This window comes from Lepidochelys olivacea (genome assembly GCF_965140295.1).
Source record: "Lepidochelys olivacea isolate rLepOli2 genome assembly, chromosome: 3".
In the NCBI taxonomy this organism is placed as follows: domain Eukaryota; kingdom Metazoa; phylum Chordata; order Testudines; family Cheloniidae; genus Lepidochelys; species Lepidochelys olivacea.
The window spans coordinates 84,044,778-84,059,409 of NC_140413.1; the positions used below are offsets into that span (position 1 = coordinate 84,044,778).

The 14,632-nt window shown below is 40.3% G+C and overlaps 1 protein-coding gene across 4 annotated transcripts in view; it reads right to left on the minus strand.

Moving 5' to 3' along the window:
- Nucleotides 1-1,741: 1,741 nt before the first annotated feature.
- SESN1 (sestrin 1) overlaps nt 1,742-14,632 on the minus strand; it is a 136,035-nt gene continuing 123,144 nt past the window's right edge. For 2 of the 4 annotated variants that reach the window (XM_084624105.1, XM_084624103.1), the window contains exons 2-10: nt 13,345-13,410; nt 11,522-11,722; nt 10,414-10,596; nt 8,563-8,805; nt 7,213-7,360; nt 5,115-5,227; nt 4,665-4,855; nt 4,218-4,362; nt 1,743-2,896 (exon numbers count right to left, since the gene is read on the minus strand). In XM_084624105.1, the coding sequence (XP_084480231.1) occupies nt 2,810-2,896; nt 4,218-4,362; nt 4,665-4,855; nt 5,115-5,227; nt 7,213-7,360; nt 8,563-8,805; nt 10,414-10,596; nt 11,522-11,692 (1,281 nt within the window). In that variant the 5' untranslated portion in view covers nt 11,693-11,722; nt 13,345-13,410 and the 3' untranslated portion in view covers nt 1,743-2,809. Of the gene's footprint in view, nt 2,897-4,217; nt 4,363-4,664; nt 4,856-5,114; nt 5,228-7,212; nt 7,361-8,562; nt 8,806-10,413; nt 10,597-11,521; nt 11,723-13,344; nt 13,411-14,632 lie in introns of all 4 variants that reach the window. The other 2 variants (XM_084624102.1, XM_084624104.1) reach the window with 2 other exon arrangements.

Genomic DNA, 14,632 nt, shown 5'->3' on the forward strand with positions numbered 1-14,632 from the left:
ACATTCAAAAACCAGTCGGAGAACACTTCAACCTCTCTGGTCACTCGATTACAGACCTAAAAGTGGCAATTCTTCAACAAAAAAACTTCAAAAACAGACTCCAACGAGAGACTGCTGAATTGGAATTAATTTGCAAACTGGATACAATTAACTTAGGCTTGAATAGAGCCTGGGAGTGGATGGGTCATTACACAAAGTAAAACTATTTCCCCTTGTTTATCTCCCCCCCCCCACTCTCCTGCTGGTAATTGCTCACCTTAAGTGATCACTCTGGTTACAGTGTGTATGGTAACACCCATTGTTTCAAGTTCTCTATGTATATAAATCTCCCCGCTGTATTTTCCACTGAATGCATCCGATGAAGTGAGCTGTAGCTCACAAAAGCTTATGCTCAAATAAATGTGTTAGTCTCTAAGGTGCCACAAGTCCTCCTTTTCTTTTTGCAAATACAGACTAACAGGGCTGCGACTCTGAAACCTATGTTCTTTTAAGTGTCTGTCTCTCTTTCAGTAGGTACACACCACAGCAATTGTATATAGATGCATAAACTAAGGCCACAAGGGACCATCATGATCGAGTCTGATCTCCAGCACATTAGATGCCACAGAATCTCACCCACCCAATCCTGAATTAGACTCATGACCTCTGGCTGAGATTCTGAAATCCTCATGGAGCTTGAGGGCCATGGTCACTAATGCATCTTTACTTTTGCAGGGCCCTGCTCTGCCTATATCATAACATTGTTTTAAAGAGCAATCGTATATCCCTCTAGGCTCATACTAGCTCATCTGCAACAAGAGCCAGCTTGATCTCGTTGAGTGAGCACAAAGGGCTGGCAGCCAGAAATCTTGTTTTAATTCCAGCTTTGCCACTGAGTTGCTCTGTAACCTGGTAAATCGCTGTCTCCTTTTCCCAATCTCCAACATCAGGATCTCGTAACTAATCGTCACACCCCTATAAGATTTGTAGAAGACTACATATATGTAGTAAGTACTATTATAATAAATTACAGGAACATAGTCAAGAAGATTTTGACATTAACAAGTCCCCACTATCTATTACATTGTACAAAAGAGCGAGTAAAGTTTTTGTTTAAACCTGGCAGCATTTAGTAGATGATTCTTCAGTGACATACATGGTGACTCAAGAGTTAACTAAATGAAGAATGGCTTAATTGATTAACAAATGTCTTTTCTATCCTTACCCAACTGCTGCTTGATTTTAACCCATTCTAGCCCATGAAAGTTTCTTTGAATAATTGAAAATTTTACAGAAGTTCTAGAACTAGACTCACTAAAGGTCACTAGTATTTTATATCTTTGCACTTAATCCTTTTGAAAATACCTAGGGAGCTGGCAGTTTAAGCTAGCAGGTTTGGAAAAAGCAGGTTGGAAAATCTCTTCTCATAGATCATGGGGGGAGCAGAGTCAGGGAGGGAACAAAAATTAGCTGGAATGGTCTTGAGCAAGTAAGAGAAGGTGGTGCTGACTGAAAAGCTAAAATTTTTACTGGGGTGAGCTTTGTATTTTCCCCCCTAAAACTATTTGCCACCCCTCTTAATCTAACCAACTGAATAATTAATAGGGAGGTTCTGTCAGCTTCACAAGTTATATAGTAGGTTTGCTCAGCTGTGCCTCTCAAAGATTTTGATCCTTTAGTGTAGTGGGTATTGGAGTAGATGGGTAAGTAGTTTAAAGCAGTAAGATGGTGTAAAATAAAACACAAATAAAAAAGTTGCTATTCTTTATTTAAAAATACCAGTAATACTGACAGATTTCAAAAGCAATTCACACTCATATAAGTGTTTCATGTATTCTCTGAAACCAACTGTATATTGAACATTATCATTTTAATGTTTTGATTTACTAAAAAATAGAGGTTTTTCAGCTTAATGATTTTGCAGCTGCTTAAGTAACTAAGACCAGCACTGGGCTTGTGAAACTCTGGACTGCCGAACAGTCGGTGTAACATTCCCACACCCTAGCTAGCTCCTAGAAACAAAAAAAAAAAAATACAGGACAACAGAAGAATGGGCATCAGTGACAGAAAATGTTCATCCTTGGAAAGCAGATGAAGGGGTAATTCATGTAGTTCTACACTTATCTAAATAGCTTTCAGGACTGAATTTCCCCATCCCCTCCCTCCTGGAAGACCATTGCGCTTTGGATTTCACCAAAGAATTCTGAACACATTGTCCTACAACATGTTTTTCTTTAAGGTGATACTACAGTAAAAGAAATCTCTGTTACCTTCAAAGGAAGATTAGTTCTGATTTTTAAAAAGATGCTAAACAAGGAGACCTGTTTTCTTTAAAACCACACACAATGTAGGCTCAGAATATAGCAGTGCTCACTTTCGCTTATAGCTTAACTGGAACAGTTCATTCCACCAGCACAAATAGCAGCATCCAGGTTTTCTAAAATTATTCTTGTATCAAAAGCAGGAGTCATCAAGGTGCACTTTTTTTTTTTGGTGCAAATTCTTCTTATGCTCCAGCTCCCATTGTATTTAACTTAATACAAGATTTATGTATTTACCATCTGCTGTATTGCCACAAGTCCTGGTTTCCTATGCTGTCTAAAGCCCAATACTGTGAACAGGCAGCACTTTGACACACCTCTGTCCTTTCAACTGCCACGCAGTCATGGCTCAGGGGCAACAGTGATATTCCAACAATGAAATAGCTGAAACTAAAGAAGTTATGGCAAAGTCTCTTAGTTTCTAGTGACCATTGGTCCTGGTGCTTAGTAGGTTCACTCTAGAGGCTGTATCTGCTGAACATTCCATCGTCATTAGTCGGCCAAAGGTATCAGGTCATATAATGAGTTATAGCTCTCAGAGCATAAAGTAGTTCAGCTTGCATCCGAGCTTCTATAAGAAGCAAATTAACATGAACCTTAAAAAAAAAAAAAAAAAAAAAAAAAAAGAAGTAAAGTTACACATACAGGTAGCTCTCTCCCTGCCACAGAGCTTATAGGAGGGGAAAGGTTTCCAGCAAATGCTACAGGTGTAGGACAACTTTTCAACATTTTCAAAGGATCTTAGGGAAGCTAAAGGGCAGGCATGGCGTGGGGTGAGAGAAGCAGGAGGTCTGATGCTATCAGACATCACTCTCTTTTGATAAGAGCAGGGCCAGGTTAAAGGTACTTGTAGTGTAGACATAATGCAGCAGCACAGCTGCAACAACTCCACTGTAGTGTAGACGCTACAGCAACAAAAGGGTTTTTTCCCATCACTGCAGCAAATCTATTTCTCCAAGAGGGGATATCTAGGTTGACAGGACAGTTCTTCTATCAACTTAGCTGTGTCTAAGGTTGGGGTTAGGTTGATTTAACTACATCACCCAGGGCATGAAATTATTCACAGTACTGAGCGAGGTAGGTAGCTAGACCCAAGTGTTAGGTGTAGACCAGGCCTAAGGCACAGGCACTGTAGGCCTAGGGCCCCAGATCACAGAGTTACATTACTACAACAAAATGTAAGCAGTTTCTTGGCTCCATAGTTGTAAACAAAAGCTTGAAGACATCAACTGCGTGTAACTGATGTCTGTGAGAGCCTGCAGACAGCCTGAAATAGTGCTGACACCATACACATCAATGGGTGCTATCCCCAAGATCTGCTGCTTAGGGGAAACACCTCCCAACACCATCATAAGAGAGAACTTTGTGGCTGAAGAAGGCCACAGGGAAACTGACTCACATAGCACCTGGGGTTTATCTGCTTTAGGGATAAGTACTTTTGGGAGGGGGGCTGCTGCTCCCAGGGCGAAAGAGCGTCCCATAACACTGCCTTCTGGGGCATGGACCATGATAAGAGATAGGCCACAGGGGGCCCCTTGTCATGATGTACAATGGCCTTGATTTTCTCAGTTGGCCCTAGAGAAAAGTCTTTGTGAACTAAATTGTGTGTATAGATAAGTAGTTTAGCAACTTATCTATTTCCCTCTACATAACAAGAAAGCTTGCATACTGACCAGCAAATAACTTGGTTTGTCTGTTAGCTAGCATATTTAGTAGACAAGGAAAAGTTATGCTTATAGAAAAGTGTATTCAACAAATTCAGTATATTTATACAACAGAAGTGAGGTCTAAATAATTTCATAACTGAAACACAATTCTCTGACTATCATAGCATTTAACACTATTATTGTTGCACACTATGGCTACTAGCATTACTACCAAATCTACTGAGCTCCTCAAAATACATGCAGACAGTACCTTCTCAGAATGTTTGAACTGCCTCCAGAAGCTATCATACATTCTTTTTGTGGTTTTTTCAGGAGTGCAAACCACAGTTTTGATGTAAACTTTAAAGCTGCGGTCCAACAACTGATTAATTTCACCATAGTCATAATCATCGTATCTGTTCAGAAGTGAAAGGAAAATACTTTCATTTTCCTATCCCACAATCCTAGTGTTTCACTTAGAAATTATGTTTCAAACTACTGTACACAATTAGTTATTCCAGCTGTGAACAGAGACTTACTTTCTGGAAATATGCACCTCTATCTCACTTAAGTAGAGTCTTGTTCTTGCATTGCTATCATGGCAATGAAATTTATCACTGTTAGCATAATAAATGGCTTTCCTTCCATCAGGGAAAAAAAAAATGATGAGATACTACCAAATCTAATTGTTTTATATAAGGAAGATGACAGGACCAACCTTATTCCAAACATACAGTGGATATAATTCCAAATTGCACGTCTAAGCATGGAAGTATCCACATCTTTGTGCATGGCCATTGTATTGTACGTCAGATCATAAGCAATATGAAACTTCTCATCAATCAGCTGCCCCACATCTGGGTAAAGACGATTAACCAAGGAATAGCCATGGTCCTCCCAAGAATAGTCCTTAAAATAAAGAAAGCAACACTGACTACACACTGAAGAGCTAGCTCTTCAATTTCTTTTATCAAGTATAATCACTATAAATTTATTGCTCTTGAGATAAGAGTGCTTATTTGTAAAATAAAATAAAAAATAAATCCTCTTTTGTCCTCCAGGCAATAGTTTGCATCACAACTTGTCACTAGTTCTAAGTGATCGGTACAATTTAACACACTGATTGTATGCATTTTCTGATGCTGCTTACTGATCACTTTTCTGTTACCTGAACACGGAACGTAGGCACATGCATTCCATGTCTGGAGAAGTCTTTGTACCCATAGCTTGTATCCTCAAAGTGTCGAGACACATCTCTTGTTGGCGCTGATTCCTCCTCCTCTGTTAAAGTAAACCGTAGGAGTTTCACAAGTTAATCTCGGCATATTCCAGCAAGAAAACAAAAATGGAAAAGCACCTGTGAAGCTATTGTGGATTCTCTCTCTCTCGACAGTACAATCCCACTTGTCTCTCCCCTCCAGAAACAATCCTAATACAGGGAACTCTTGCAAAACTAGGTTACCTAGTAGTAACTGGAGAAGTTAGTAATTTATGATAGAACCTATGAAAGATATGGCAATTTCCTGCAATATCCTTGGTAGACCTTACTAAATTAAGTTTAGGTATCTTTGGGGTCCATTGTATTAAATGAATGATTTATGTATTATTGTGGGCCAAGACTATATGTAACCCCTAAAGGGGGTGATATGTAAGACCTGGAGGTTCAAACAATGTGCCAGACAAGAATGGACTTTAAGAATAAAAACCATTAAATGATTTTCCTGAGGAATATCTAAGAGATAAATGCATATTCCCCAACTCTCGTTATGAAAAAAAAACTAGCCTTTTGAAGCTATGGCCTAAGAAGAGGGTCTTTGTCTGCTGATTACCTGTTACTGAAGGCCAACATCAAAGGCCCAAGCTGTATAAGGAACCGCTGTTCTGCCCAGTCTGGGTTCTAGTTCTAAATCTGAATCAGTTATGAACTTGTAACCACAGGGAAACCCAGTTGTGGGTTTGAAGGACTGACACCTACCACAGCCCGAGGTTAAGCTGTAGTGATCTCTGCTAAGCTTTTTAGTAGGCTTGCAGGTTCTTTTATTGTTTTAATGTTTTTTCTGTAATGCTTTCATCTTAAGAAAGAATGTGCTTACTTAGAAAAAGCTATGTGGTTCCCAGCCTTCAGAGATAAAAGCAAAGCACAGACACTGGCCTGTTTAAGCAATGTGGCTTGCTGAGGATATCACAGTGCAGGCAGGGAACGGTGCAGCTTGGAAAAACCTTGGTCAGGAGGGAGAGAGACATGGGTGTCCGTTCAAGAGAGGTGATGGCTGAGGAACCAGGTGCCTAAAGTGGGTACACTCAAGTGATCACAGAGAGGGAACACAGGTGTAGTTGCCTGAATGGTAATATCACCCAGAGTATCAGACCTTTATAGACATTCAAGAAACTAATCCAAAGAAATTGGCTCCACAGTTTATTCATCCTTTATCCTCTGCTTATCAGGGTTCTCCTCTGGGTAAGCAATTAGGAACTGCGGCTGCTGTGGGATAAGCATGGTTTCACTTACAGAAAATCTCTGCACTTTTTAAAGGTGCACACAACCTCTTTAGACTAATTATAAAAAGTTCTGGATATGTACAGCCTAATACAGTTGCAAGAGTATGGATCTCTAGGGGCAATTTCTTAAACGAAAAATCCAGCTTCTTTCATATATATGCAAAAACCACAAGTATCAAACATCCTGCGTCTACTTTTTTTTTTCAGAATTTCATGGGCAGTAAGTGAATTTTTTGGATCAAAAGTTCAGGAAAACAGAGCTCTAGATCTTACAAACCGCATTTTAATTTGGAGAGAATTTCCGTGGAAGAACCCAGAATGACATTAGGCTTGTAGCAGACCTTTAGTACAATCTTGTATTTCCCTGAAAAACCACACACCTCACATTCAACTTGTGCACATCAGTCTTTAATATTTGCTACTGTAGCTGAGGTAATTAGGTTTTACATTATACTGTAGGAGCCTAATTGAGTAGCATTTTCTTATCTGTTGGAGGCAAAATTAAAGTTCCTTGTGAAGATATGGAGGCTGTCAGTAGGCATTATGGTATGTTTAAGAGATGCCACACAACTCGGCACCTCCTTGCTTTTAAGGGTTTGTTTAAAAATCACACTTCTCTAACCATAATTCTTTTTAAATTAAGTTTTTGTTTGTGCAAAACACAACAAAAATACCACTTTTTTTAGTAACTGGTGGACATTAAAAGTATGTTGATTTCTCCAACACATTTAGTTAAGTCTAAATAATCACCAGGTATGTATTTTTACCTGAACAACACACAAACATGCTTTCTCTCTTCTCTCTCTCAAAACGTGTGGCCATCTCCTCTTGGCTGGCTTCCTCTTCATCTCTGCACTCTTGTAGCTTCTTCATTTTCTCCATAAGTGCTTCAACTTCACAGAAAGATTCTGTAGTCTTAAAATTAAGACACACACGAACACAATTTATTGCTCTATATACTAGAACGTGACAGTTGTGATACAAACTGTCAAGCCAAAAAGTTTAAAGTTAAAGCTAAAGTTCATACTCCAGCCTTGATTTGCATCTTTTTTTAAAATATTTTCTAGGAAGACCAGAACTTCTCTTATTTAAAGATATACTGATCTAACTGGTCCAGTGTGATTTTATTAAAGATTTAGTCTCCCACTTTGTAAATAAAATTATAAGTCAAAATAAGTGCATTTCGACTCTGGGTATTGTTCAAATCATAAACACATTTTATTGGCTCAATATCCATTAAAAATGAACTCTAAAACAAAAATCCCCCAGGCCACTGCAAAGAATATCCTCATTTTCAATTTTCCCACCTTTGCCCAATCAGTCCTCCACTTCCTCTTTGCCTCACATAGTATGCTTGTTCTTCCAGGGAAAGCCTGGGTAAATAGCTGTCTTGCATTGCGCCCTTATCGTCTACAAACCCAGACCCTTATCAAGGCAGCAGGAGACCAGTTTCAGAGCCAAGGAGCCCACACTAAAAATGCCCTGTGCCTCCAGATCTCTTCTGTTTATACCAAAGTCTTCAAGAGTTAACCAGCACCCAAACCGGAGATCATAATCTTTTACTTTTAACTGCAAATGATAGCCAGCTGAAAACCAAGGCAGATCAGGGAGCACTAATGGGCAAGATGTACTGCCTAACAAAGGCATTCAGAAGACTCTGAATGGTCTGTGGGTGTGGAGTCTGGGTCTCATGTAAAAGGAAGAGGTGTTCACCCTCCAGCAATGCACAGATGAAAAAAGGAACCTTGGTGACTGCTGCTATTTGGACCTTTAGAAGCTGCAGAGTGACCAACTAAACCCCAAGTTTGCCAACTCGAATGACAAATGGAAGGCAGACACCCTCAATTGAGGGGATAAAGATAACGGCCACTTCTGATTGCTTCCCCCAGCCTATCATTTCAGTTTGATCTAAGTTTAGCTTAAACCACCTAACCCTCATCCAGGTTCATCCACACTCTGGGTAAATCACTCTATTGTGCCACTAAAGTTGGGTGAAATGGAGATGCAGAACTAGATCTCATCCACCTATTGGATTAATGCAGAAACACCACAGTATGAACTTGTTAGAACTGGAGATTGTTATGTGCTCAAACTCCTAGATGGTAACAGATCCTTACTGAAATGCTTCCGGCTGGGCTGACATGAGCTTCATCCACTCCATGGTTGCCATTTGTAATATCACAGATGCAATAGTTACTGACAGAGGGAAGCTTGAAGGTGTGGCCACCCTCACAATGAATTTCTGGGCTGATTCCACAGCCAAATGTGAAAGAAGCAAGTGAATGGTAGTGTGTAAGTAGAACAACAGCATGGATCAGCTCTGCCAGGGACCAGCCATGCTCTTCGGTCTTCAGAAGTTGCTTTAAAAGAAACACAACACAAGATTTAAAAAAAAAAAAAAAAACACAACTGTATTGGTGGCTCAGAAACTTCAACCTAATCAGCCTAGTCCCACAAACTCTCTCAAATTCAAGCTCTCTCGTTATGTCTTTCCCCAGTAAGCTAGAAGCTGCACAGACAAATGCAGAGCTTACCCTTGAAAAGGACCAAACAGAGAGTGAGGTAAGGGGTCAAACAAACAGGTTAGGAGGCAACTGGCCACATTCTCATTATATTATTAATTTCAAGAGACTAATACCCTCCTTCTCCCCGCAGCCCATAACACTGCCATAATCAATCCTTGCATTGCTGGTTTTATTACTGATAAGCCATTAACAGAAGAATGGCGGGAGTTGTGGTAATGGGGTTGCATGGGTAAGCCAAATAGATGACTTTTTGCCCAAAAATAGCACTTGGATCAGTTGAAGTGGCTTCATTTTGCTTTCAGGTTTCCACTAAAGTCAGGCTGGCTGGTTTTTCAATTTAGCACCATTAGTAAAACAATGCCTCTACCTCAAACCTTCAAGTTTAGCAGGCACAGGCAAAAATTGGATGGTTTTAGCCCATCTCTGCAATCTCGGAAAGCCCCAGGCAGTTCATGGCAAATAAGCTGCCTAAAGAAAGTCTGGGGTGAAACATGGCTCAAGACTCCATCTTCCCCAGTGGCTCCACGTGGGAGGAATTATCTGTGGCTGACAGGATGCTTTAACCCCAGCTTCCCCTACGGACAGGAACAAATGGGAGGTTCTTAGCCTTTGCAAAGAGTATGCTTCTTCCCCTCCTGCAAGGCCAGCCTCTGCTTCCCTCCCCAGCAGATGTTTCTCAGAGAAAGTAACACTCTTCCTCCTTTCTCTGGAGAGAGGAAAGCAACAGCCAGGAGGCAAAGAGTGGCTTTAGAAAGGAGGGCATTATACTTCAGGTTATTGCGTCTATTGTTTTTATATATAAAATTTGCTTTTAAAAAGTTGCTTAAGTGTGAGAGTGTCGAGGAATATGTACATTTTACATGCATATACAGTAGACTGGAGTCTCTAGGTTCAAAATACAGTTTTCAATAATTCTGTTAAAAATGTGCTGATCTTCACCTATTCTATCATCTTGAAAATCCTGAGTTCAAGAGAAATGTATAATAATCTTGTTTTAAGAAGGTACGTATCTGAACATGCACCCTCTACTTTTAAGTCTCAAGCTGGGTCATTCAGAGCCTCAGCCATTTTAAACATGGGTTCCACACAGCCCCATGTAGAGCCTACAAAATCAGGTGCTATGTGCCAGTGACATACCATCACATTTTAAGTAACACATGTCCATCCTACTGAGGGTTATAGATCAGGGCTACTAGTCACACTGTGATACATTAACATGCAATTCTTCCAAAGTACCAGTAGAATTGCTTTCTAAATAAGAACTCTATTACTCAGTGAGATGAGACCGTGATAGATCATTTCCATAACGATTACAATATTTCAGCGACAAAGTGTAAATAAAACCACTAGAAAAAAAAATGAGCTCCCTCCTCAGCCCCAAGAAATTTAGACTGCATTTAGTCTAGTAAGGACGTGTAGGGTGTTGCATAAGAGAAGACTAACCTCAATATGCTCTTTGGTGATAAGCCAGGGCCGATGAGCCAATATTTTATTCAATTCTCCTAAATTTTGCAGCTTGTGAGGTGCATTCTCTAGGCCATTCAGCCATTTGGGGTCTCCTCCAACATGAAGGAAGTCATTAACATGGAGGTTAACTAGATAGGAGCACTGATGTCTTGCTGCAGCCTAGAAGGAAAAAAGAAATTATAATGCAGAAGAATCTTTGCAAATCAGCTCATAGCAATGATGCAAATCGTTATTACAATGTAAGATTTTGCAGTGGTCAAAAATCTGTAATTAAAACAACTTATGATTAACACAGTAGCTTGTTTCAATTATTCCTCTTAAGAATATACAACTGAACATTTTTCATTCACATTCACCATAACAGTGTTTTGATTTTACATCTTTAAAGTCTAATCTAAAATTGGTTTGTGGGAAGCTGATTCTAAAGTTCTGCCTGTAAAAGCCAGAAAAACTGGCACTTTTCCAGTAAGGAATGTGATTACACGTGGTTTACTCAAAAAATAACAATTTCCATTGCTAGTTTAGATAAGGCTCAGAGTTTCAAGATAACTTAAATGGACACAGAGTGCTTCATTGGCACAATGAATACTACAATCTACACCTGTTACAGTTAATTATGACAATTTTGGGATCTAACAGGAAATTTGGTTGGGATCTGAAGATTCTGAAATATTGACTGAATGGTAAAGTTATTTATATTGAGGTGTGCTGGACAAGACACAGATTGTTAAAAACCTGGCTTAAAAAACAGATTTGAGGAACATAGGAATCTGATGGCAAAATAATCTTCCTATTTATAGAACACTAAGATTATCTTTTTTCCTCCTCCCATTATTTCTGAAAGCATGAGCATTTATACCATAAGCACCGATCTCATAAAACTGTATTTAGAAAAAAAAACAAAGAGAGTGTTCTATAAAACATAAAATACTTCAGGTAATTACTCTGGCATTTCCCTTAACATACGTTGGAAGGCCCTCCCTCAGCTGAAAACACAAAAATGTAGTTAACATCTGTTATAAAAAGGATTAAAGCAAGTAGCCAAAATGGCTATTTCTGCTTGCTGCTCTGCACTCCAACATACCATTATCCCTATGTAGTGTCGGTAATGAAGAGGCAATGGACCATCCATCTGCAGTAGATAGTGCTGAGTTTTCAGAAAGCTTCCTAGATACTGTGGGTGGAACACCATCACTAAGGTGATGTTGTCCAAACGGCCTAAAGTAGCAAAAGAATCTGCAAACAATGTATGCATCTGGGCATCTTCATTTCCCACTTGAAGAATCTGTTTGAATTAAAAAGAGGGCTTTAGAAACGTTTTTCCAAAACATATCGACAAAATTATGATTAAATATTTATATCACATAGTTCTCAGAGGCCCCAATTAGGTTTGGGAGGTCCATTCTGCTAAATGAGAATCTAATGTTAACTAGGAGTTCTAAAGAAACTTAATAAAGTATGAGGGTATTGCATGTGACATTTTAAGGTGCAGCATTGAAATTCAGATGGCATGTAGGTAATAAGAATACTTGTATCTCTGGCAGGGCCAGCACACTCTACTCTCAAGAGCATAGTGCAGCCACTTTGGAAAACAGCAGCAAACACAGCTGAGTGTAGTGAAGGTTAACCACAGTATCTATAAAAGGCGTAAATGCTAGTTAAGTAAAAAAAAAAAAATGTAAGCGCTACCTGGGTACCTGGCAATAGTGGAAAACCCAGGATAAAGACTTCAAACTTCCCAGAAAACTGACCACAGTCACATCAATAAATCCTCTTGTTACACGAGTCTCTCCTGCCAATCAATGCAAGGAGCAGCACTGAAAGAGCTTTATCACATGCTCTTTGAGCTGAACAAACGATAAACTTCTGTTCATTTGGAGAAGTGGTAAGAGCTCATAAGAAAAACAACAACTATCACCAGAACTAAGGGATAGAGCAGGGGTGGGCAAACTATGGGCTACAGGCTGGATCAGGCCTGCCAGCTGTTTTAATCCAGCCCTTGAGCTTTTGCTGGGGAGCGGGGTCTGGGGCTTGGCCCCCTCTGACTCCTAACCCTAGGGGCAGACCGGGGGCTCCGCTCTGCATGCTGCCCCCGGCCCAAGCACTGGCCCCGCAGCTCCCATTGGCTGGGAACTGCAAGGGCGGTGCCTGCAGACGGGAGAGCGTGCAGAGCCACCTAGCCGTGCCTCGCGTAGGACCCAGAGAAGGGACATGCCGCTGCTTCTGGGAGCTGCTTGAGGTAAGCGCCACCCAGATCCTTCACCCATGAGCCCCGCCCCCACACCCCAACCCCAGATCTGATCCCCCTCCCACACTCCAAACCCCTCAATCCCAGCCCAGAGCACCCTCCTGCACCCCAAACCGCTCATCCCCAGCCCCACCCCAGAGCCCGCACCGCCAGATGGAGCCCTCACCCTGCCCCCTGGAGGAGCCTCCTCCTGCGCCCTGAATTCCTCATTTCTGGCCCCACCCCAGAGCCTGCACCCCCAAGCAGAGCCCTCAGCCACTCCCACACCTCAACCCCAATTTTGTGAGCATTCATAGCCTGCCATACAATTTCTAGTCCCAGATGTGGCCTTCGGCCCAAAAAGTTTGCCCACCCCAGGATAGACACTCCTCTGGACCAGTAAGAGGACCCCGCCCACATTTGAATACTGCAGATGGGACAGGACAAGTAATTATCATCATGAAAAACAACTCTGCATTTCCTTTGTAAAATATGGTTGTGTAAAATTCCAGAATTCCACATGGCCATTATTGCTTTCTAGTTTAGCAGAACCATTGCCAGTCTCATGATGATTTATTATGATCAACAGTGTGCAAAATATTTTGCTTTTCTAAAACCATGTGGGTCCTAAATGACTTTACCTTAAAAGCATACAGCTCACAGTGTACTTGCAAACATACCTCCTTCTCTGGGATGAATCTGCTGGGTCCATGTCCCAGTGGTCTAGGAATTCTAATTCCAAGTTCCTAGAAAAGAAAATTACACCATCTCAGTTTTCAGCTATAAACATTTCAGCTGTGGCTTTAGGGAAGAAAAAAATTCACCAAACAAACAGAGCTATGCTTGTTTTAGTGGTACACTCTGTACACTTCCAATTATTTTTCTACGCATGCTTCATAACTAACCATACTTGTTTACAGTATATCATACCGCTCTGGTTAAAAACAATAAAACCTCCTTCACTGAAAACCTTCATTTTGCATAAAATACTTGGCAGAGTGTCCAGAACAAGGAGTTCAGTACATAGCAGCCAGTTATGTGATATGTCACTGATGCAAAATGAGATTGATGCACATCTGCAGTAAACCAACATACCAATCTCTGTGCATCTGTCAGGAAATGAAACAGCTGTAAACTTAACCCAATTGTTTTTTTCAACCTTAGTGGTGTGTGTGAATCGCTAAAGGTATCTGCAAATAAAAAGCAAACAAACAAAAACTTGAGAGGTTAATTAGCTATTTAAGTTGACAGAGAGAAAGATAGGTAATTGCATCCAACCTGAAAAAAACAGTTTATCACAAAACTTTTGCTGAAACACAGACAACATATCTCCATACCTAAGAGATTAGAGTTATCCATATCACAACCATTGGTTATTTTTATTCTACCTGCTCAACTGAAGGAGGCTTCATATTAAATCTGCTGCACCTGGGAATTTTGAGCCCAATCATCCTCTCAGGATCCAGGTAACAACCATGCACTTCAATGGGAATTACTTGGACCTTCTCAGGGGAGAACGTGGCTTCTAGAAGTCAATTGGTCTTATCTAAAAAAAGTTGCTGCCTAAGCTTTCGTTTACATGCAGTGAATTTACATAAACAGAAATATTATCCAAATACAAGAAAAAAGACCAATAATAAGCAAGACTGGTGCTTGTGACTTGTTTATAATAACCTTGATTTGTCTTAAAAAAAATCTAGTAACTTGATCCATCAATTACAGTTCCTGAACTTTTCCCTAATAGAAAAGAGCTACAAACTTCAGACTGCAGAGTGAATGAATACTGACCCTTGTCCATGGTACCCACATGTAATCTCAAGATTCTATTTGTCTAATGTGCCTCTGACTTCTTAAATCAGATGTTTTCATTTCTTGAGTTATACTCGGGGAAAGGGTTAACTAAAAGATGTCCTTACCACTAGTGTTTTCAAATCTTACATGGAAGGATAAGGCTTGTGACGGAGTCTT